Raw genomic sequence first — 25,238 nt, 5'->3', positions numbered from 1 at the left:
TTTAAATGAAAATATTACAATAAAACTTAAAGCTAGCCTTATATAATTACTATACAAATAATACCCGCGTGGATACTTGCTGCATTTCGCCGCTGGACAGCCAGGCTGATCTGTTGCGCAAAAAATGAGCCAGCCCTCCTGTCACAAGATGAGGCTATTAATCGCGGTGAAATGTCTCGTAATTTTTTTAGCACTAAGAATGGCTCCAGGGTCAAAAATGTAACTCTCGATAAGAGAGACATATACATTTTTTGCTTATCCAGCCTTACCATCTAAATGTCTATATTTTTGTTAAAATTTTAGACGAATAATAATTATTAAGTAATATACATTTTCACAGATGCAATCTTTTAATCAGACACGCTAATTTTTGGCTTCACACTGTGAAAGTAAAAGTTGGTTTTTAGCTAGTTGCCAGTACGGGAACTACTGAGGTTATTACTAGATTACCATAAATAGCATAATTATTATGCCCAGTGAGTACCTAACTTCTTTAATCGTGAAAGCGTTTAAATTTTGGCTCAAACTTTTTTTAGAGTTCCGTACCTCAAAAAGAAAAAGGAACCCTTATAGTATCATCTTGTTGTCTGCCAAGAAACCTACAGGGTACTTCCTGTTGATCTAGAATCATGAAATTCGGCAGGTAGGTAGGTCTTATAGCAGACATAAGGGGAAAAATTTGAAAACCATGAATGTGTGGTAACATCACAATAAAATTAAAATGTGCTCATCAGTACCCTTATTATAAATGCAAAAATGTGTTTGTTTGTTGGTTTGTCCTTCAATCACGTCACAACGGTAAAGGATTGACGTGATTTTTTGCATGGGTACCTATAGATATAAAGACCTGGAAAGTGACATAGGCTACTTTTTATCCCGGAAAATCAAAGAGTTCCCACGGGCTTTTTAAAAACCTAATTCCACGCGGACGAAGTCGCGGGCATCAGCTAGTGAACATATAATTAGTATTTTTTACTTTTAAAGTAAGATAACCAAGAGGGGTATTATATTATGAAAGGGCTTTATATTCTAAAACAGCTATTTATTTATTTGTATGTATAATAGTTTTTGATTTATCGTGCAAAATTCCAAAAAATACGACTGTAGTACGGAACCCTCTCGGTGCGCGAGTCTGACTTGCACTTGACCGGTTTTTTTGTTGTTGAGTTAACTCACAACGCTATGTCCGTCACAGTCTGTTGCCTCCTTTTCTCGACACATCCATTAAACTGATTTTGATGTAATTTATTACAGAGATAGTTTGCATCCCGGAGTCAGACGAAGGCTATTTTTTATTCCGGAAAATCAGCTCTCTCGGGATTTCAGTACCCTTATTATAAAGAAAGTGTGTTTGTTTGTTGGTTTATTGGTTTGTTGGTTTGTCTTTCAATCACGTCACAACGGTGGAACCGATTGACGTGATTTATTGCATAGGTATAGATAAGGACCTGGAGAATGACATAGTCTACTTTTTATCCCGGAAAATCAAAGAGTTCCCACGGGATTTTTGTTTATTTAAAACAAAGAACTTTTCCTATAAATTTCCCTTAAATTTTTTATGGTAAGTAGGTACTTCATTAAAAAAATAGGACGGTCTACTTGCTTAGGTGGGCATTTGTCGCGTCGTCAAAATGATGATGTGCGGGTCTTCTCCGTTTGGCTGGAACGGCCAGACGGGGGTACGGGCCTTGAGGATTGGCCTCCTTACCCGGGTGTGGCGCTGGGTATCTGCCGGCGCCCAGGTGTTTGTCTTTTAGCCGGGTATATAACCGGCTAAGGCCTGCCATCTTGGCTTTGGGCCCTGGTGGTTTTGGTTGTCTCTGTTTTTGAAATCGAAATGAGGAGGTTTCCAGGCAACGTTCGAGAAAATTTTCATAGATGGCGCTGAATACTAATTAAACAGACCACACAAGGTGTTTTATGGAATCTGATAAGTGAGAGTGAGCTTAGTCACTCCTCACCCCTCGCGGAACTGCTTGCGTAGTCCACACACGGCCATCTCCTTTGAGTGGTCAAAAACATGCATGGCACGTGAATTGGCACCATTGACTTATATATTACTTCGTAAGGACAGGGGCATTGAACAAGCTAAATGGCACCGACTCATTGGTCCTAAAATGTTTATTTAGCACCAATGCAACCTCAGTGACGTCTGGATTTCAAACGGGTCGTTCATTAGTATCTAAGAGGTGGTGCTGATTTATTTGGTTCCAAAACCGTGAAAAATTTTGTTCGCTTGGGCATATCTTGTCATTTATATCGATGATTGGCACTGATTTAAGAAGGGTTTTATATGCTTTTCACGTGCATATCAATAGAAAAACAGTCAAATTCCAGTGATTGAGACAAATAGGTATTTTAATGTTTCCAATTTGTGCTTTCCAATAGAGAAATGAATTCATCATCGTCATCCCACTTTAGCCCATGACTAAGTACGGTTCTCCTCTCAGAATGAGAATTGTTTGGTCCATATGTTTGTTGGTTTATTGGTTTGTTGGCTTATTGGTTTGTCCTTCAATCACGTCGCAACGGTGCAACGGGTTGACGTGATTTTTTGCATGGGTATAGATAAAGACCTGGAGAGTGACATAGGCTAATTTTATCCCGGAAAATCAAAGAGTTCCCACGGGGTTTTTAAAAACCTAATTCCACGCGGATGAAGTCGCGGGCATCAGCTAGTTTATAATATAATATGGGTACTGATACTCCGTAGTGGCGTAAAACAAAACAAACCAAAGTAAACAGCCGTAACTATGTTTACTTGACTCGTTTTGCTTGTTTTGCCAGAGCTTATTATTTGTCTTATTTGCTGTTAGCGAGCCGTAGCTACTTGCTTTTGTAATATGCGTAATAGTTAACTGCTTAGAAAAAAACGCTGTGTAAAATACGTGGGTCTATATTTTATAATAGGTAAGCAATTTCACCCTCACCACCTGGGTCCTGGGTGCCTGATGCACTTCGACCGCCCGTCCTTTTTTCCCACGCACATGCAAAGACGAGGCATGCCTTCGTTTCCATATTTCCCGGCTATTTTGAATTTGGAACTGTTTTATATTCAAATGTGTTTAAATTTTGAATCTCAAAAACAGACATAGGCTATTTTTTATCCCGGAAAATCAAAGAGTTCCCACAGATTTTTAAGAACCTAATTCCACGCGGACGAAGTCGCGGGCGTCAGCTAGTATGATAATAAAATGTACCACACAATACGATTTCAAGTTCACGACCTTTACAATGACCGCGACTAGGCTTTCGCCGATGCAACGTTACGAAACCTGGACTTCACTTTTACTCCTAGACCACTGAGAAAGTCCAACTTATTTCGGAAAGGTTTTAACCGGGCATATCTATCGAGGGGTGCGGAGAGAACCTATTTAAGCTCAGCCTCTCGGGCCCGGCGCACAGTCTGTTTCTATCGCCATCATGTGGAGGACGTTCGCCATCTTAGCACTCGCGGCAGCGTGTCACGCCCTCCCAGCTCAAGACACGAGCCATTCGGAAAACGAAATCGAAGGCTTCAGTGACTGTCTCAAAAAGGATTCAACAACATGCCTCAAGTACAAGTTCTTCTCCTTCGTCGACAAAATGATGGGACATAGGGACACGTTTTCTCTAACAGATGGTGTTACAGTTGTGCGAGCGAGTGATGTGCCTGCAGAAACCGGTGCCCCGAGAGCTTTAAATCCTGTGGATAAAGTGAAGAACTACTTCGAAACTCATTCATTAAGAGTGGAAGTTAAAGGCTCGGATGTTATCGATTCAGTCACCAGTGCGGGTCGTGCTTTAGAAGATACGGTATCATGGTTTACAGAAGACACAGAACAGTCGGAGGAAGGCAGAGGGAAGAAGAAGAAGGCTGCGAAGATTCTAGGACCGTTGATAGCAGCATTGATGTTGAAGAAGATGATGTTAATGAAACTTGCGATTTTAGCGATCGCTTTGATTGCTGGGAAAGCGTTGCTGATTGGAAAATTGGCGTTAGTGTTGTCCGCGATAATTGGATTGAAGAAATTGTTGTCACAACAACAGCAAAAGCACGTTACTTATGAAGTGGTCGCGCATCCTCACCATTCGTCGAGTCACTCGTCTAGCCATGACTATGCTGGTGCGAGCGGTTATGGTGGCGATTCAGGAGGAGGCTATGGTAGCGGAGGAGGCGGACACAGTAGCGGCAGTGGTGGATGGGGAAGATCACTCGACGCGCAAAGCTTAGCGTACTCAGCGCAAAAGCCATAGCTTTCCAAGTTTCCGTGGCCTAGTTAGACGACCCCTTTGCAAGACGATTTCACTACGTTCAATTACTTATTCGACTCGTCTCGTCTCGTGTATAAATGTGTTGTGCGGTTGTATTTATTTGACTGAATGAGTTAAGATTCCCGTAAACCTTATAGGTGTTTTTGTAACTATGATTTTTTATAGTATATATTATTTATTTTGATATCACAAAGATTATGTATAAAGTTAAGATAGTTAATAGTGAAATATTTATTGTGGTTTCCCATGCGTACCTGGCTTTAATTAATTTTATTTAAGTATTTTTTAAGATTGTTTTTTTGCGCCTGTTTTTATCTTGATTTTTGTTTATTTGTCTCTAAGTCATTTCCACGGGTTCTCTTGTAGTTATTTATGTATTGTATTCTCGATTTCAGTATTTTTATTTTTATTCATAATTTATTTTACTAGTGAGTGGACATTTCTTGCTCTGTATTAAATATAATATGAAAACAAAGAGATTGTATTGATATTAAATAATAATATAATTACAGAAGTGTTTTATTTACAAACTAGCTTATGCTCGCGACTTCGTCCGCGTGGACTACACAAATTTCAAACCCGTATTTTCACCCTCTTAGGGGTTAAATTTTCAAAAATCCTTTCTTTGCGGATGCCTACGTCCTAATAACTATCTGCATGCCAAATTTCAGCCTGATCCGTCCAGTAGTTTGAGCTGTGCGTTGATAGATCAGTCAGTCAGTCAGTCACCTTTTCCTTTTATATATTTAGATTGATCGATAATTTAATAAATAAATTATAATATTTGATTCCTTTTGTTTTATTATCCTAACATGAAAATCATCTAATTAAATTACGTAAGATTATGTCCACGACTTGAACTGCGTGGGATTTTTTTAATTTTCTGGGATAAAAAGTATGTGTTTATTCGGAATACAACTTATGTCCGTTCCCAAATCGGTATAATCATTGGGTAGGTAAGAAACAACCAAATATTCAGAGATCATAATATTAGTAAGATTTACCTATTTACCTATAACTGCTGTTCGATAATTTAGTTGTTCACAAGCGTATTAAATTGTATAACTCTAAACCTGTCATCAACATTTTTATGTAAATTTAGATATTTTTGAACCGAGTCTAAAATATCTGAATTTACATAAAAATGTTATGCAAGTAAATATAACATTACTTAATAACTTTTATATCTTTTATCAACGACAGGTTTTGCTTGTTTATAACTTGAAATACCAATACAATCGAAATTAACCTGTGACCCTGAGAATTGGAACCATAGAAAGGGTAGGTAGGTACCTGTTACAACAACTTTAAGAGAAAGGCCTAGAATCGTGGCGGAATGTAGTGACCATCATTTTCAGCGTTCCGTACCCGAAAGTTGCCAAAGGGTCAATGGGACCCTAAAAATATGATCCTGATGACACCGCGCCGCGCTTTTTATGACGTCAAAGAAAAGCAAGTTCCGTGTAGTTCTATGGAACAAATTAGGATTAAAATTGTCTCATTTTGTCCGATAACGTCAAGTTCTAGAGTTCTATTGAAAAAATGGGACTTACCTACCCGTGTTTTATCAAAACGGTTAAACTCTATCTCTATTTCTATCGGTTCATGATCAACCCTGCGCCGGCTCATTACAGAGCATGGGTCTCCTCTCAGAGTGAGAAAGGTTTTGGCCATAGTCTACCACGCTGGCCACGTGCGGTTTGGTAGACTTCACACACCTTTGAGAACTCTCAGGCATGCAGGTTTCCTACCGATGTTTTCCTTCACCGTTAAATCAAGTGATATTTACTACTTATAAAACGCACAACTCCGAAAAGTTAGAGGTGCGTGCCCGGGATCGAACTCCCGACCTGCGATTAGAAGGCGGACGTCCTAACCACTAGGCTATCACAGCTTACATACCTACATATAACTACCTACAATTTATTGTAATAGATACTACTATTTCTTTCTCTACAAAGGAAAACTCACGAGATTAATGATGAAAAGTAATCCGGTAAAAGCTGTCTGGGAAAAGTGGATGTAAACAAAAATAAACTTTATTTCTTACGTCATAAATACTGAATTACAAAAAATGTTTCTACATACCTATTACCTAGTAAGTACCAGCTCATACGTGCTACAATGATGACTACGTCTAGATTATACAGTCTATTCTACATAGCCTTATTTATTTCTATGTATAAAACTGTTGCATTATTAACCTGACTGATATAGGTAGGTAGTGGTACTTATCTGCTTCTCTTCTAATATATAAAAGGAAAAGGTGACAGTTTGACTGACCTATCAACGCGCAGCTCAAGCTACTGGACGGATCGAGCTTAGATTTGGCATGCAGATAGCCATTATGACGTAGGCATCCGCTAAGAAAGGATTTTTGAAAATTCAACCCCTAAGGAGGTATAGAAAGGTTTTTAGTCAAGTAAATTTTGAATCGTCAATATAATCTCCCAATTTCTAGAAGTAAAATCCTTGAAAGAAAATGTACAAAGAGATTTTTATTGTAGGACGAACGTAGAGAAAACCAAGAGGGGTGTTATAGGGAAACTAATAGGTATAACACAACATAGTCCTTATTTTCTTAACAATAGGGTTTTGAATGCACTAAAATAGGAGTATCTACTCATAATATGATCCGAGGCATGAAGATACTCGTAGAATAATTAAATTAAGATAACATCAGTAAAAGCATATTGTTTATGTACAGTAAAAGCGCCTAAGACATGGGGAATAGATTAGATTAATATTTCACAGGCTAAGGCTTCATCTGATTAAAGAAAACAAATAGTAGATTATTAACCAAGGGGATAAAGCAGTGTCTTCTGTCGCGGGTGACGATTTAAATCGCGAGCGTAACGAAGGACTCGAGGTGTACTCCCGAGCGTAGCGAGGGTGTTAAAAACTTAAGTCACGAGCGAAACAAGGGATTTAAGACGAGTCCTGAGTGTAGCGAGGGATTTAAGTTCACCCAAGACTAAGACAGCTTTATCACCGAGGAAAATACTGTACTTTTCGTACCATTTGCGAAAAAATTAACACAATAATAATATGAGATAAGCATTTATTAAACGTATTTTTAGAACATTAACTTATTTATAAAAATAAATTACAATAAACTTATCGTTTATGTATTTGAAGAAAACAAAAACGCGGCAAATTCCTGGACTAATATTTTTTTGTCGGAAAAGCATCGAGCTCATACGGCCTCGTCGGTTTTCGTAATTTTATTTAATAATCATAACTGCATAATAAATGCGTATTCCTTTTTCAAAAAGATGTATAATGCTTTATATACAAACTCAATGGTGTAAACACAGATGTAGTTCAGTATAAATTACGGTAAGTACCTACATATTCCAAATTTAAATCACATTCTCCCCCTAGAGGATGAATGCAATTCAGTACAATTTTCTTTCCGTTTTTAACAGATTAAAAATGACTATTGTTATGTTCGCTTTTTGTGGCATAGAATGTCACTTTTTTGAGCAAGTGGTACGAAAAAACATAATATTATAAATTACGCAGGTCAGTAACCGCTTGGATAAAATAAAACTAAGTTGCGCCATCTACTAGCAATCATGAAAACTATGTCAAACACGCGCAAGCGCAACCGGAAGTCGCGTAACGCGTTCGCAAATCTGTCTACGTCTGCTCTGCTTAAGTAACCTTGGCCGAGAAACTTAGTGAAAAACAAGAAAAATAAACATGGTCTATGATGTTTACTCTTTTATTTAGTTTTGCAAGACTTTCATTCATAATCGCTGCTTTTTTGTCCTCTTTACCGCACATTCAATACTGATCATTACCTACTGAATGCAGAGGTAGGTTTTTGTTATGTGTTGCTATTATATTTTATTTTGTCTTTCCTTCGATTAGTAAACGAATCAAGTTAGGTATCTTACTAAAGTATTTTTCATGTATTTCTAATATTAATTAAACTCAAATAGGTACCAACCAACTTCCAACAGCGTCTAAAAGAAAAACACTCGATTCAAAAGTTCTTACACAGTTCTTCTATCAATAATTATTATAAGGGTTATTGTAGCCCAATTAAATAAATAAGTAATTGAATCGACATAAAAATATCATTCAAAGGCAAAATAAAAACAAATTCATTGATTTTTAAACAGGTTCATTGAACGGTCGTAAAACGTGGTTCATTATGAATCAGAGGAAAAACCTTGAACTTCGTAGTAAAGTAGTAAACGCATTCATTCATAAGCTCGCGAGAGTGTGGTGTAAACATGGCCTTCATAGAAATTCTACGAGACTCCAATAGATGGCGCTGTTTTAATAAACTTACAGGACAGGTCTATGCAAAATACAAAATATTATTCATGCTTTTCTTACTATGTCTGTTATAGCCTTTGAAACCATCTAACCCATGTGCCCCAAACCAGTTTAATTAGAAAGGCAATAATGCAAATATTATTTTAGACCACTAAAAGAATGCATTATGCACATTCATTTTTTAGCGTAGACCAACCTATCACACGCCGGATATCCAGCGGATGTAAATAATTTAAATAGGTATTTAAAACTTTGTTACAAAATTCGATAGAATTCTCTCTCGTTAAAGAAATTGCTAATTTCTTCACGTTGCCGTTATCTGAGTTCGGGTCTCATTAGAAATTGAAAGCTTTTCTTTATGTATGGGACTTAGGACCTACCTACGTACTTTTACAAGAATAATAAACAAGAATCATCGTTAAAGTAACCTTTTAACTCAGAGCACATTTAGTGTAGAATGTCGATTCCGAGGTTTTTCTCCAAACTAAATTTGGAAAATATCTGCATCTTTTTTTTTTTAATATCGCTGAAAAGGGACAGAACATGAATTTTAATTTTCTTATTCTAAATTAAATTAAATTTGTCTGTCCTCTTCTTATTAGATACATTGGTAAAGTAGAACTGTCAAGCTTTGTGACTTTAGGCACCAGTTGTAGCCTATATAGCTCTAAATTCTCTAATAGAGAATTTTTCTTGCTTTCTTGTTAAAGAGAATCTTGAAATTGCTAAAAAAGATGCTGATACTAAAAATTTAGTTCAGAGAAAAACATCAGAACCGACGCCAGTTCGAAGTTCTTGACAATAAATAATTGAATTATCTATAATATAAAAATGAATCACTAAATGCAAATTATCGCAAATCTCGAGAACGGCTGAACCGTTCCTTGAAGTACGAGGATGGTTCTTCCGGAGAGAAAAATTTTAAAAATTTGAATCGACTGTTAGGCGGAACGAAGTTCGCCAGGGCAGCTAGTTTTTTTATAAAATTCTATTCTTTTTTTAATGCAAAAATTGAAAATGTGATCCTAGGTATAGTAATTCTTAAAACAACTAATTAACCGTCGCGACTTGACAATTAGTAATAATTAAATGATTCTAGATAATTCAAAAGACGATAAAAAATGCGTAAAGAAATAGCATACAAAAAGCAATTTTCACATACAAAGCGCATACAAGATAAATGCGTGCGAAAAGCCTATTGCCTTACAAACAATTTACCATTGTTCCAAATGGCTAAGTGGATCTTTTACTTGCAAATGAAAGCAACTTTGCTGTCACTTTACACTACACGACTATCGTACGATAAATTCCCTGAAAAATAATTAATAACTAGCTTATGCTCGCGACTTCGTCCGCGTGGACTACACAAATTTCAAACCCCTATTTCACCCCCTTAGGGGTTGAATTTTCAAAAACCCTTTCTTAGCTCATGCCTACGTCATAATAGCTATCTGCATGCATTTTTTTTCTCATTTCATCTATAGAAAAATCCATTAAAATTTTTGGTCGAACCGGAGTCCTGATTCTGATCCAAAATCCAAATCAGCTAGTCAACGAGGAATTTTCTCAAAAATCAAGGTACCAATTTTGAATGTTTTAACTAACTTTCAGGAAGATTTTAGTATTCATATATAGTAAATTGAGTTATCATTCTTATTTAGGAAGTTATGTGCTGTGTTATTATTAGCTATCTCTTACCTCCGACTCCATATTTATTTACATTTATATTTATTTTTTATCGTGTCGTCAAGTGTAAATCTGTGTTTTTCTGTGCTTTACTTTCTATTGTTTTATTTTATGAGATATCGTGACAAGATGTCGTTTGTAAATTTATTTCACCGGGTTAAATACGTACAGCATATAAGCCTGTGCATTTAAAGACTGCCAATCCGCACTTGACCAGCGCGCAGCGTGGTGGACTATGACTAAACCCTTTTCATACGGATAGGATACCCGTGCTCTGTAGTGAGCCGGCTATGGGTGTATTATGATCATCATCATATTGTGATGATGATGTACACTTTTTGATTGTCAGTTGTTAAATTTGTAAGTTGTAATGGTGATAATAAATTACGTTAACACTAAAACTAAAGCTACCAGAATAATTGTGTAAATTTTTTGACCAAACTAAAATAAAATAAAAATTGAAGGACAAACGAACAAACAAACACTCTTTCGCATTTATAATTTACTAGCTTATGCCCGCGACTTCGTCCGCGTGGACTACACAAATTTCAAACCCCTATTTCACCCTCAGTAGTTGAATTTTCAAAAATCCTTTCTTAGCGGACGCCTACGTCATAATAGCTATCTGCATGCCAAATTTCAGCCCAATACGTCCAGTAGTTTCAGCTGTGCGTTGATAGATCAGTCAGTCAGTCAGTCACCTTCTCCTTTTATATATATAGATTATATTTTAACGAAAAAGAAATAAAACAGCTATTAGACTTGAATATTTTTTATTTATAAAAATTAAAATTAATGATGATGATGTTAAGTATGTCTTTAATGAGTATTAAATAAGAATGAAATGCGTATTATTTAAATGACTTCCATATATTTATTAATAATCTAGAAATTAAATTAATAATATTATAATGAGTGTGCATACAAATGGTGGGCGAACTTGAAAGTGATTTTTTAAAGAAGGGCATCACCTTTTAATACTTATACAATTATAAAATAATTAATATGAATATATACAGTAGGTATATATAAAACGAAAAAACAATAAATATAGGTAGTGAATACATACGTATATATTATATTATATAATAAACATGAAGATTCAAAAAACAATATTTTACGTAAATACAATCATATGAAGCATATTTACAAAAGCAATATATATATTAATTTATTATGTAAGTATTAATAATAATAATTAATAGAACATAGTAGAGATTAAGCAAAAAGTAAATATATACTAACATATTATTATTTAATAAAAAAAAAGTTGTGACTTTGGCTAGTAAAGAGTAAAAAAAAAGTTAAAGCTATTGACTTAAAATAATCTTTGTACTATGCAATAAAAATAATAACAACACAACAAAAAAACAAAGGTACATAAATATCGAAATACTGGTGACGCGTAGACCATAGCCAAGCATTTAATAAGTTAAATAATTTAAATAAATTAATTATTAAATAACAATAAATTAACTGTCAACAATCATTGAGGTACGCGTAAGACTATACTCCGCCCAAATATTATTTTCTATTTGACACAACAATTTTAGTGATGTGAAACATACCACATCATAAACATTATTTCGACAAATATGTCCATAAAACATCCACCGATTCTGTGCTTTGAACAATAAAATATGACATCATTATTTCGTGTATAGTGCGACAAGACTATCTTGGCGCGTGGCGAAAATCGGAACTAACGTTGCCGTCAAGTGTCCCCTTTGTTCTTGTTTGAATATTCTAGCCTTTGTTCTCCAACAGCGCCCCCCTGTCAATGTCATTCAAGTGCCAAGAGAGCCTTGTCGCACTGTACACATTGAGATACTAATTTACTGTCAAGCAATACTATTAATTATGTCAAAATATAAAATAACATCGTGAACGGGTTATGAATCCTTAAGGTTAATCTATCTTCGGTTTAGGTAGAGTATGCGTTGTAGGCTAAATCCTGTGCGTCTTGAGATCTGCCCCAACCACCATGGGCCCCACCGTGGCTATAATGCTCATCATGATGAGGATGGGCGACTACTTCATAACTTTCATGGTGGTCATGTTTTGAGAGTAACTTCTTGAGTAAGACAAGGGCTGAAGCAAGGAGGGCGGCTTTAGCGAGGATCAGTCCCTTGACGGCAGCCAAGGCGATGATTCCGAGGAACAGAGGGATGAGGGATTGGATCTTGAGCTGGAGAAGAGCAAAGATCGGGATGAGCTGCTTCAACTTCTTCTTCTTACCACGACCTGGAATTAAAAAAAATGTTAACAAAGGTCGTAAATACAGGCACTTGATTAAACTTTCAACCGAAATTATTATTCAATGTATCTGTAATCCGTCAATTAGACATTACTAGCTGATGCCCGCGAATTAGGATTTTTAAAAATCCCGTGGGAATTCTTTGATTTTCCGGGATAAAAGTAGCCTATGTCACTCTCTAGGTTTTTATCTATACCCATGCAAAAAATCACGTCAATCCGTTGCACCGTTGCGACGTGATTGAAGGACAAACCAATAAACAAACACACTTTCGCATTTATAATAAGGGTACTGATTATTTGTCAAAAAGACCATGCCATTTTTGACGAAAAACGTTTCTGTAATTTCTCGACAGATTCGAGATAGGTTAATTTCGAGCGTGAACAATGCTATACATTTCTGGAACTGTATAAAAAACTAAAATATCATAGAACAACATTAGAAATTGATGGAAAAATCAGAAATACTCGGAAAACATTAGAACCAATTTTTTTACGTAATGCAATTATTTTAAAACAAAGAGAAACTAAAATGTTAATATTAGGTAGCTTTCTATCTTTAAGATGATAAACAATAATTATTGTACGTAACGTATAGCTATTTATTTATAATGTCATCACTTATCATCAGTGCCTAAATTTATACATCGTCTGTAATAGCAGAGTCATTTAAAATTGCAATTATTCAAAGAGATAATATTACCTCGACAATTTTTATTTGCAATTAGCACCCGTCATACAGACCGTTAAACTTAAGTATGAACTAACAAATGTGCAGTTTATTTAATTTATACCGTAAAAAGTAGTAGTATTTACATATCCATCTAATTCTAGGAATCAACAATTTCTTTTCTAAACTCTCTTTCCCTTACGCGTTGTCACAACAAGGGCACACGCCCCTTATCCACTTTATTTGCAAAAAATATTTTTTTATTCGTAATCAACAGTGTCCAGAATAGTATTAAGTAATTACTTACTTACTTAAAATTAAAATTAAAAGTAACTTTCAGTCATCAATAAACATAGAGCGTTCACTCATTGTCCGAAAACTGATTCGAATTCAAAACTAAAATACCAACAAGTGTCGCCATTGAAATTCACAATGTTACGTCCAGTTTGCATAACTACCTCATTTATCTAGAAAGTGCATCAACTTGATACCAATTCGAAAGCTTCGAACCTACTTCCATTTTAGACAAGAATCCGCCTGGAGCTAGTGACTACTAGACTTTTACTCAGCATTTTGTCGCGGCCAGCCAGTGGCGGATTAGCCACGTAGCAAAATTAGTAGCTAATGCTACGGGCCCCGCACATTTGGAAGCCCCGCGCACCAACGCTTTCTGACCGTAAAAAAAGTATCTATTTAGATCGAAGATTTTTGGTGGGAGGCTTCGGCCGTGGCTAGTCACCACCCTACCGGCAAAGCCGTGCCGCCAAGCGATTTAGCGTTCCGGTACGATGCCGTGTAGAAACCAAAGGGGTACGGGTTTAATAAAAACTGCCATATCCCTTCCAGGTTAGCCCGCTATCATCTTAGACTGCATCATCATTTACCATCAGGTGAGATTGCAGTCAAGGGCTAACTTGTATCTGAATAAAATAAAATAAAAAAAAAGCACGAAAATATTTTTTCAAATCAATGTACTTAGGTCTTTCTCAATATGAAAACGTGTTAAAAATGAGTTGAGGAATACAATGAGCCAAAAGGTCTTAATCACCTCACTTTAATGAATATTGATTACGATTTACTTAGAGAAGCCGATATGAAGCCAGTATTATTTATATTCCCAAATTCAATCAAGAAAAGTTTGTTCGTAACAGTTTTGTTTTTTTTACCTACTTAATGCTATTAATTTGATCACCTAAAACAATTCAAGGATAATCTATGTAAAGCCAGAAGAAGAGAAAAAAACAATCCATGGGCCCCTTGATATAATTTGCTACAGGCCCCGCACTGGCTTAATCCGACACTGCAGCCAGCGGAAGCATCCAACTAGTTCCTAACATTCTTAGTATCATTGAGACTTAGCAAAAAAGTGGACTAGGTTTACGCCCGCTTTCCACGACCTTGTTACTGGAGAAACCCTGGTAGAACCCGCTCCTCTTATGGAGATATCTGGCTTGGTCTGCGACTGTTTTAATATAGGGATGTGCGATTTCTAAGACCGTAAACGCAGCATTCCTGCAAGTATTTTAATGTTTGGTATAATTGAGGAGCTGACCAACTAATCGGTGTTATTGCACGAACTAAAATTTTACATGAAAGCAAAAAACTTAATGAAAGCTGTTAAAACTCTCTTTTTGATTTTGTGACTAATTTTTGATGTAACGTATTTTATCAAAAGTATGTTAAAGTGCATTGAATTTGGCTGTACGTTTTTTTATTGTTTTTGTAACATCTGCAATGTTTACTTATATTCACAATAAAGAAATTTGATTCGATTTATTTTTTCATTTGATTTGGAGTTTGTTACTTAATAATTGTAGCACAGTATAGGCAGTTTTGCTTCGAAAAGAGTCCAGATCGAAATCACGAAATTCACACTCAGTTTTAGTACAGTTTCAGGTCGTTTTATTTGGAAACTAGCTGCCCGGGCGAACTTCGTTCCGCCTAACAGTCGATTCAATTTTTTTTAAATTTTGTCTCCGTAAAAACCATCCTCGTACTTCAAGGAATATTATAAAAAAAGAATTAGCGAAATCGGTTTAGCTGTTCTCGAGATTTGCGATGAGCAACACATTTAGTGATTCATTTTTATATTATACATAGATGAGTTCAGATTTGTATGCAAAATGTCAAAAACGTCCAGACTAAGAAGAAAAAAGTATTTTCATTACAAGTGTAATCATACAGTTTTGTTTTCCTCAATTAATGCGGGTACTTACTACCACGGTTCCCATGACTAAGGACTTTCTATTTTTATATCATCTCTCTCAACATGTCACATGTGCATGACCAGTGGTCACTTTTTTTAATTAAACTTTGCGAGAGCGTAATGATTGGCAGAAATTATATTATGATCATCTGTTTTATTCATATAACCGTTCTCGTTGTTATTAATTATTATATCACAGCACCTGCAATTTCGCGGAACTTGAATTATTATACCTACTCTTACTAACTATTTTTATCCGTAAAGTGTAGCTTCAGGCGATTTTCCATTGAGGGAATCATTAAAGTAACTTGTTTTATTTTTTTATCAACGAAGATTTTGGCAGAGAATAGCTACACCAATTTAGTTTAATGCTTAGTTTTTTTAGAGTTCCGTACCTCAAAAAGAAAAAAGGAACCTTTATAGAATCTCTTTCTCGTCTGTCTGTCTGTCTTTCGTGTCTGTCAAGAAACCTGTAGAGTACTTCCCGTTAACCTAGAATCATGAAAGGCAGATAGGTAGGTCTTATAGCACAAGTAAAAGGTAAAATCTGACTCACAAGCGAAGGGTTCAGTACCATCGTACAAGATAATATCACTATGTATTTTTTATGTTTTTATTTGCATGGCGACTATTTTGAAATTTTTATTATTTGTTGTTATAGCTGCAATAGAAATGTACACTCTGTGACAACTTCAATTCACTATTATGGTTCATGAGATGCCACCCGCTGACAGACAGACAGATAGACGGATGGACAGACAGAGGGATGGATAGACGGATGGACGGACGGACTGATAGTGGAGGCTTGGCACCCTTGGAGCCATAATCCTAAAAAGATTAAATTACTTTTAATTTGCATACCATGCATGATAATTATAAAGTGCCTACAAAGTACAAACATTTATTTTACTTGCAGACTGCAGTTTGAACAATTAAGTACATCTACTCTCTCTACGTGTTTTAAAACTGGTTGTGCAAATTTTCCCTTCGTGGCGCCGAGAATAGCTTTATGGTTTTGTTAACTGTTTGAAGTTACATAGAAATTGCATCCGTTTTATGTTAGTGCATGAGAACTTAACTAATCTTTAGAATATTACGACTGTTACCTACTTGCTCAATAGCTGGAGGATCTAGACAATCTTAGGCCTAGATCTTTCGCCACTATGAACTTGCACGTTCCTCAAAAGGAAAAATGGAACCCTTATAGGATCACTTTGTTGTCTGTCTGTGCGTCATGTCTGTCAAGAAAACCCATAGGATACTTCCCGTTGACCTAGAATCATGAAATTTGGCAGGTAGGTAGGTCTTATAGCAGACATTAGGAGAAAAATCTGAAAACCGTGAATTTGTGGTTACATCACACAAAAAAAAATTGTAGTTTTGAACTAAACATTAGTATTTTCAATTTTCGAAGTAAGATAACTATATCAAGGGGAGTATCATAATAATATGAAAGGGCATTCTGAAACAGATTTTTATTTATTTTTATGCATCTAGTTTTCGAATAATCGTGCAAAATGTCGAAAAAATACGGCCGAACTCGCACTTGGCCAGTTTTTATTATGTCGAACTGACGCTGTCTCGTATTAAGCTTAATTATTGCATAATATAATTACCGACCAGTTTAATAAATTAGCATATTTTTCGAGTATGCGGGAAGTAGGCGCCGCTGATGAGAGTAAAGGCCGATTAAAACATTTCAGATTAATGACTTTTAGAGAGTTTTAACAAAGTTGATATTACGGTAGGTTCAACGATTGACGACTTGACCTTGACTTGCAAGCATTTATTATATATTAATAATTATAGTAAGTGTTGGATTTCAATCTGCAATAATATAATCTGGCTCCTTTATTTATGTGATGACTCAAGAATTTCATAACTATTATACTTAACTAGCTTATGACTATACAAATTTCAAACCCCTATTTCACCCCTTAGGGGTTGCATTTTCAAATTCCTTCCAAGATTTAAGTAAGAAAGTACATCAAATTTTTATGACGTCACATCTATGTATTTCATACAAGCTCCCTTTGCGAGCGTTTTGACGTTTGATAAATGTGGCTGGTTTGACTAGTATGGTCTTCATCTCTATTTTCAAATTTCATTGTCCACTTCTTATCTTTTACTTTCCTTTTGTCCTGTGCCTATCACCGAAGTGATTAAAAACAACATGACTTTACTGACCTTCCTCGAGTGATCTCTTGACATCTTCCACAGTACTCTTCGGCACTCTCAGCTGGATGACATGGTTTTCGAAGAAGTCCGCAGCGGCATCCACCAGCCTGGTTTCCACCTGGTTCTCCCTCGCTCTCGGCTCCTCTGAGAGTGGTTCGAAGGACCTGGCTGATCGGGATGATCCAGTTCCAACCAGCGTAATTCCATCGGTAAGGTCGATTTCTCGCACTGTCGCCAAATTTTCGGCGTATTTTAGCGCTTTTTCCTGTGGGAAACATTTGGAGGTTAATTTGTAATTTGAAAAACAAACTTATCCATACTAATATTATAAATGCGAAAGTGTGTCTGTCTGTCTGCTAGCTTTTCACAGCCCATCCGTTTAACCGATTTTTATGAAATTTGGTACAGAGATAGCTTGCATCCCGGGGAAGGACATAGGCTTTAGATCCCAGAAAATCAAAGAGTTCCTACAGGATTTCAAATAATAATTAATCCACGCGGACGAAGACACGGGCATCATCTAGTACTTATATAAAGTTAAGTACTTGCAGAGGTCAGCTGCATTTTACTTGCACTTAAACACTTACAGCAAATAAACTACAAGAAAGCTTGCTGCTTCTGTTATACAGTGCAAGTAACCTGCCAAAGCTGACTTCTGCAAGAAATTGCGGAAGTTACTAGTTTACTAGTAAGAGTAGTGTTTACACTTGGCCTAATAATAGATAGGTAAGCCATACTAGTTCAGATTCCTGGATTTTTAAGAATTCTACCCCCAAAGAGATTAAATGGGGACTGAAAGTTTACTATGAACGTCCGTCATTTTTCATGTTATATCTATGAGAATTGGAATCTGGGCTTTCGGGTAAAATTAAAAAAATACGTGTAAGGAGACCACGAAGGAAAAATAACTCGAAGACGATTTCACAAGTTTATTTGTCGGTTTTCATTACAGAACTACTTGCCTATTCGGCCACACGGCTTTTTATATCGTTTATCATGAATGAACTCAGACATTAATCGAAATGACGTGAAGTTACCTTCGTTCATTCCTTAAGATTCGTTTTCAACGTATCTTAATTAAAGTCATTATTATGTTAACAAACAAATATATATAATAACTACTTTGATAAATAATTGTAGTAATTTTAACGATTAGCAAACTTAGTAAGTAAGTTACTTTAAATAGATATGCAATTTAGGGATGTGTATTGTCAACAACATTTGATTGAATGAATCACATAAGGTTTAGGTTGCAATATTCTACATTCAATCAAATGTTTCCTTCATATTATATTTAATGCGCTCTATTAATTATGGCCATAGTATTTAACTCTACAAATTTTAATATTTATAACATGATTTCTAACATTTGTGTAACAGAATTTTGAAACTCCACACCTTCACTGATTTCCAAAAATTCTACTTAAGCAAAGCCAGACGGGTCAGCTAGTTTTGAAATAAAAGGGATAAGATAAATTGCAGTGCTGAGAAAGTTACCTAGAATAATCAAGATGCAAGCTTGCTAACCAAAAGTCGTGAACTACGGGTGCTAAGGTTAATTTTACTCAATATAATATATTATGCTATTATTTTATACTACACAGTATCTTAATGATTAAAAATAAAATTAAACTGACTCATTTATGGGCATAAATCTACTAGTAGAAGTAACATAATTATAAAATAACTGTTACTAACTGACATTAAAATTAAGATTTATAATAAGCTGGCTTAGTATGTCAACACATTTCGTCAATAAATTCTAAGATTATATCAGCAATTTGTACATAAAATGTACATAAACAAATTCTTATCATGGTAAATCATTTCGGTTAAGATGGCCAATTAATGAATACCTACCATTATTTTACTAATGACCTAATATGGTTTTGAAGAAAATGACTAAATATTTAATTTCCTGACTCTACTAAATCACTGCCACAGTGTCGTGCACTTCATATACACAAAAAGGCGCTGCCTAACACAATGTTTGATAACTACCTAAATATTTTTCGCGCATTTGCTTATCTTAACGGCATTGGCACTTGGTTTGCTTTCAAGCTTTCAAGCGCGTTATTGGAACTGGCTGAATTTTTTGAAACTGCATAGGTACTCATAGGTACTTAATTAGTCACAGATGAAGGAAACTTAGTCAGTTTGATAATGCCATACAAAAACTTAACAACCATCACAAGTTGAAAACTTGACACTCTAGCTACCTAATACTGAGTCTGAAACTTTTCTTAGATTACCAGACGCGGTTTAAACAAAAGTCACACCCATTTAGCTCATAAAACGCACGTATTCATCTTTGTTTTCTCGTTAAGGTTTATATGGTGAGGTAAGAGCACTCATGTTTAATGACTTCTTACAAACAAAATTATTGTATGCATCCAATGTCAAAAACAGGTTAAATTCAAAGTATGATTTTCTTTATTATTTCAGATGCTTTTCAGTATACGGGGATTTTAGTCACCAAGCGCCACTAATTAGGTAAAACCGCTAGTTAATTATTTATGTTTTTTAAAATTAACACACAAAAACACAAACACAAAACAAGACACACCTTGAGACACAACGCGACATCCTGCTCGGAACAACTCCTCACCACTCCTATAACTGATCCAAGCACATCTTCATCACCAGTAGGCTTCGAAGACACAAATGCAACACACACCAACAGTACTATCGCCTTCATTGTCCTGTGGTGGGTCGAGGAATGTGTGTCCAGGAACCGACTAGATGGTTTTATTCTGAGCCCCCCCTCCCACTGCGGTTCAACCGAATTGCGAGTCGCGTACTGTAGGATAGCGCGACGACGCATAGGCCATAAGTGCTCGTTAAATGCAGTGTGCGATGTAGATTTTTGTATGAAAGTTAGTAGATTTTTACACAGTAGTTTTTTATTAGTAGAGGACATCATCATCATCATCATGATCAACCCATGGCCGGCTCACTACAGAGCACGGGTCTCCTCTCAGAGCGAGAAGGGTCTTTGCCATAGTCTATCACGCTGGCCATGTGCGGATTGTTAGACTTCACACACCTTTGAGAACATTATGGAGAACTCTCATGCATGCAGGTTTTCTCACGATGATAGCCTAGTGGTTAGGACGTCAGCCTTCTAAACGGAGGTCGGGGGTTCGATTCCGGGCACGCACCTCTAACTTTTCAGGGTTATGTGCGTTTTAAGTAATTAAATATCACTTGCTTTAACGGTGAAGGAAAACATCGTGAGGAAACCTGCATGCCTGAGATTTTTACTCAGTAGATATAGCCTAGTTGAGACAGAATTGGAAGGGTTGAATTTGGCCTTTTCTGTGCCTCTGAGAACATATTAAGCCGTCCGCGTCGGTCCCTGTTATTAACCTCAGTTATAGTAACTTCAAAATCCTAATAATTCAAATCTCGTTTTCTTAGTCAAGTTATATAGAAAGAGCCTGTGAGGGCCAGACCTTCGTTATTTCATAAAAGCAGAAAGTTTCTCTGCGCATTGTCCCCAATACAGGAAGGAACGATCAGCGACTATGAGGTTTGGATCATGGTGGCTTTGGGAGATAACAGGTAACAAAGGTGTACTTATAAAATCTTTCGTCAAGTATAAAAATAAAATAAAATAAAATGTTTTTATTTCGACCAACAAGGATCATATTGGTGTTAGTAATTACACGAAACTTAAACCTAATTGTTAGTAATTATTAATATGTGTTAGTAATTACACGAAACTTAAACCTATTTGTAAAACTGTAATTTTTTCATATTTTCTTTGGAATTAGTACCCATATTATAAATGTGAAAGTGTGTTTGTTTGTTGGTTTGTCCTTCAATCACGTCGCAACGGAGCAACGGAACGATGTAATTTTTGCATGGGTATAGTTAAAGACCTGGAAAGTGACATAGGCTACTTTTCATCCCGGGAAATAAAGATTTAATACCTGAATCCATGCATACGAAGTCGCGGGCATCAGTTAGTAGTAGATAAGTATTAAAATTCACATCATGCATTGCCAGACACCCCTATGCCAGACACCCTTAAACTTTATCAAATTGTTAATTGGGCGGGTAAGCTAGTCTCTAATGAGTAGCTTATCTTCTAAATATATAAAAAGAAAAGGTGACTGACTGACTGACAGACTGACTGACTGATCTATCAACGCACAGCTCAAACTACCAGACGGATCGGGCTGAAATTCGGCATGCAGATAGCTATTATGACGTAGGCATCCGCTAAGAAAGGATTTTTGAAAATTAAATCTCTAAGGGGGTCAAATAGGGGTTTGAAATTTGTGTAGCCCACGAGGACGAAGTCGCGAGCATAAGCTAGTTGGCTTAAATTTGGGTAAATTAAAACAAATTAACACATAAATTTATTCAGAACTTCTTTCGTTGTCATATTTTCTAATATTGCTTAAGTGAATAAGTTTTTGGCCTTGTCACTGCACGTTGAATTTTGAGGAAGTTCATCCATATTTAATATTGACAGTCAGCTTGCTTATGCTCTACTTGAATATGCAATTGAACAATAGTGACTGCAAATTTTAATAGCCCGGGAACCCGTAGAATTTTTTAAAGAGGTTCTTAATAAAAGCTGAAAGTTGCTGAAAGTGAGGTGATTCTTAGTTTCTGAAAGTGAGGTCTTAATAAAAACTGAAAAATGCTGAAAGTGACGTGGTTCTTAATAAAAACACAAAGTTGCTGAAAGTTAAGTCTTAATAAAAGCTGAAAGATGCTGAAAGTGGGGTCTTAACAAAAGCTGAAAGTTGTTGAAAGTGAGGTGATTCTTAATAAAAGCTGAAAATTGCTGAAAGTTTTTGAAAGTGAAGTGATTCTTGATATGCTGAAAAATTAATAAGCCCTTATCAAGAATTACCTCACTTTCAGAAAAAGTGCCATTTTATGGGCAGGCGTGTGTAAACGTTGGTAAATATTAAACCTTCACAACTTATTGTGTTTCTAAATAACTTTAAATACATATAAAAAATTGCGTAACCGGCAGGAATCGAAACGGCATCTTCTGGTTTCGATAACTGCAAAGTGTCGCTACTAGATGGCATTAAAGTGTCGCTTCAGTACTGAGAGAACATACGTATCACAAATTTCGTCACTGGCGGTAAGCGAAACCGTGGCCGAGTTGGTCAAGGCATCGGGCGCGAACCTAGAAGATGCATGTTCGATTCCTGCCGGTTACGCAATTTTTGATATGTATTTAAAATTATTTAGTAATTTCCTTGAAGTGTAGGTAAAACACTAAAAAATTATAAAAAATATTGAACTTTCATCCAGTATCATCTCGTTATCATCATCATCATTCTCTCAACTCATCGCCGGCCGACTACTGGGCATAAAAAAGAAGAATTTGTCAAAATAAACAAAACGTTATATCACCGGATGGTGAATACTACGCCTAAATACCTACCATACATTTTCTCTCACGTCCCCATCATAGTAGGGCGTGTATACACTCACGAATACATATCATGCGATTGTTCGATATATTGACCTATTCGAGCCGTGACCGCAAATTCTTATTGCCTTTTAATGCTAAACTGTTTAAAGGAAAGTGAGATTTACTAGTCGTTTATATGGTGTACATACAAGTGCTTGTAAAGTTACTTTTCTATAACGAAATTGCGATCGAGAAATTATGACGTCACATAGTATTATGTAGTTTTTCGGATATTTTAACTATCGCGCGCAATATAGGTAGTTCAAAAAAACTTATAGCTAGCCTTATCTAATTACTGTACAAATCATACCGGCGTGGAATGGTGCCAAGAATACTGACAGCCAGGCTGATCCTTTGCGCAAAAAACCCTTCTGTGACCAGATGGGGCTATTAATGGCGGTGAAACGTCTCATTAAAAATTTTAGCACTAAAAAAGAACGTTATTCTTTAAATTCATCTTATAACTAAGACTCCATGGCCAACGCTCCATGGCTCCACGGCAAACGAAATAAAAATATAACTCTCAATAAGAGAGGCATAGTTGCGCCGCTTGCCGTTTTCAGCCATTTCTGCTGCGGCTCGCGGTCTTGATGATGTCTCCCTGTACCCGTAGTACAAGATTTTACGTCTCACCAAACCAAACCAAATTCGAGAGTCGAAATACTTCCGCGTTACAGTAAACTGGATCTTACAAGACTTGTTTTAAAGCTCAAGTTTGTCTACACTTCTACAGCCAGCGCTCCAAGCGGAAACATTGCGAAATTTAAATCAGTGGCATTGAATATTTGACTTCAATTCAAGGCTGTTTAGGTCCATTTTACTGTAACGCGGAAGTATTTCGACTCTCGAATTTGGTTTCGTTTGGTGAGACGTAAAATCTTGTACTACGGGTACTGATATGCCAATGTGACAACGCACTTTGCGTCCCACATTAGGGCCCGTCCCCGTTCCCAGGGAACCAGCATCAATCTATCAGGTCTTTTGTCATCATCCCGATTAATCCCTGCCGGCTAAATGAGTGCAGGAATATAATATAATATAAATAATATAATATAATATAATATAATATAATATAATATAATATAATATAATATAATATAATATAATATAATATAATATAATATAATATAATATAATATAATATAATATAATATAATATAATATAATATAATATAATAGAGCTCCTAAATAGTCTGCCGGTTCTCCTTTGACAAGAGAGTCCATGGATTCCAAATTTACGAGTAGGTAGGTAGGTTTACGGCTTCTCTACACGGACATCTGTGCTGATGGCACAGTGATGTTCCCAAGCTGAGACCTAAAAAAACCTAGGTAGTTAATCATCATCAATATCATTATCTCAACCCATGCCGGTTTATTTCTGAACATGGGTCTCCTCTCAGAATGAGAAGGGCTTAGCCATAGTTCATAAGGATTGGCAGACTTGACACACTTTTGAGAACATTATGGAGAACTCTCAGGCATGCAGATTACCTCAAGATGTTTTCCTTGTAGCGGAATATTATTCAGAGATCTCAAGCGGATGGCGACAGCTCGTCTCGATGAAACCATGAATGAACGTATAATATCATTAGTATTATACAATATACATAAATGATATAATACGTTACACAACAATTGATTAGACATGGAGAAATTAAGACTAAAGACACGGGTGTATGTTAATTTGATCTTAATGAATGTTACATAATATTTTATTTAAGTCCGCATCGGATGTGCTACTTTTTTGTGAGCTACTAAATGATGAATGAATGAATGTTTTTTTTTATTCATGTAAACTTTTTTTTTACAAGTACAAGTACGTAAGTACAAGACTTATGAATAGTCAGGTAGTTTTGATATCGAGGAGATCCGCCGTAGTAACCAGAGTAACCGAGACAGCCCAAAGGACTGCGAAGCTGAAGTGACAATGGGCGGGGCGCTTAAGTGATTCGAAGAACCGATAGACGTTGGGGCCATATGATAGATTAGCAACTTCGCACCAGAAACCGATGCGTTTTCCCAGTGCGGGTGTGAGGTCGCCATTCCAGCATTATGAGTCCCATAGTGTGACCATCATTCATGTCTCTCTTGGCTCTTCGAGTGTAGACAAAGTGCACAGGTATAGTCTAAATATTTAAAAGGAGAAGGTGGCTGACTGACTGATCCTGACTGATCTGGTGGGAGGCTTCGGCCGTGGCTAGTAACCACTCTACCGGCAAAACCGTGCCGCCAAGCGATTTAGCGTTCTGGTA

General features: G+C 36.2%; 2 protein-coding genes across 2 annotated transcripts; one reads left to right on the top strand and one right to left on the bottom strand.

Moving 5' to 3' along the window:
• The first annotated feature begins 3,417 nt into the window (after positions 1-3,417).
• On the top strand, positions 3,418-4,699 carry Osi7 (Osiris 7). The gene has a single exon (XM_034981333.2). It carries the CDS (start codon positions 3,424-3,426, stop codon positions 4,234-4,236), a length of 813 nt encoding a protein of 270 aa, XP_034837224.1. The 5' UTR covers positions 3,418-3,423; the 3' UTR covers positions 4,237-4,699.
• A 7,455-nt stretch (positions 4,700-12,154) lies between these two features.
• LOC117993418 (uncharacterized) lies at positions 12,155-20,238 on the bottom strand. The gene is made up of 3 exons (XM_034981212.1): positions 20,107-20,238; positions 17,550-17,805; positions 12,155-12,474 (listed from the first exon to the last, which is right to left on the bottom strand). The coding sequence occupies exons 1-3, from the start codon at positions 20,236-20,238 to the stop codon at positions 12,155-12,157; spliced, it is 708 nt and encodes a 235-aa protein (XP_034837103.1).
• Positions 20,239-25,238: the final 5,000 nt, after the last annotated feature.

This window comes from Maniola hyperantus, chromosome 24, assembly GCF_902806685.2.
Source record: "Maniola hyperantus chromosome 24, iAphHyp1.2, whole genome shotgun sequence".
Lineage (NCBI taxonomy): Eukaryota > Metazoa > Arthropoda > Insecta > Lepidoptera > Nymphalidae > Maniola > Maniola hyperantus.
Note: the sequence above shows the minus strand (reverse complement) of the source record. Positions and strands in the feature narration are given on the sequence as shown.

Excerpts from the sequence above, each read along its gene's own strand:
- LOC117993418 (XM_034981212.1), bottom strand. The coding sequence starts at position 20,238 with ATGAAGGCGATAGTACTGTTGGTGTGTGTTGCATTTGTGTCTTCGAAG. Across the intron at positions 17,806-20,106 it reads ATGTCGCGTTGTGTCTCAAG|GAAAAAGCGCTAAAATACGC; the intron begins GTGTGTCTTGTT and ends TGTTTCCCACAG. Across the intron at positions 12,475-17,549 it reads CAAGAGATCACTCGAGGAAG|GTCGTGGTAAGAAGAAGAAG; the intron begins GTCAGTAAAGTC and ends TTTTAATTCCAG.
- Osi7 (XM_034981333.2), top strand. The coding sequence starts at position 3,424 with ATGTGGAGGACGTTCGCCATCTTAGCACTCGCGGCAGCGTGTCACGCC.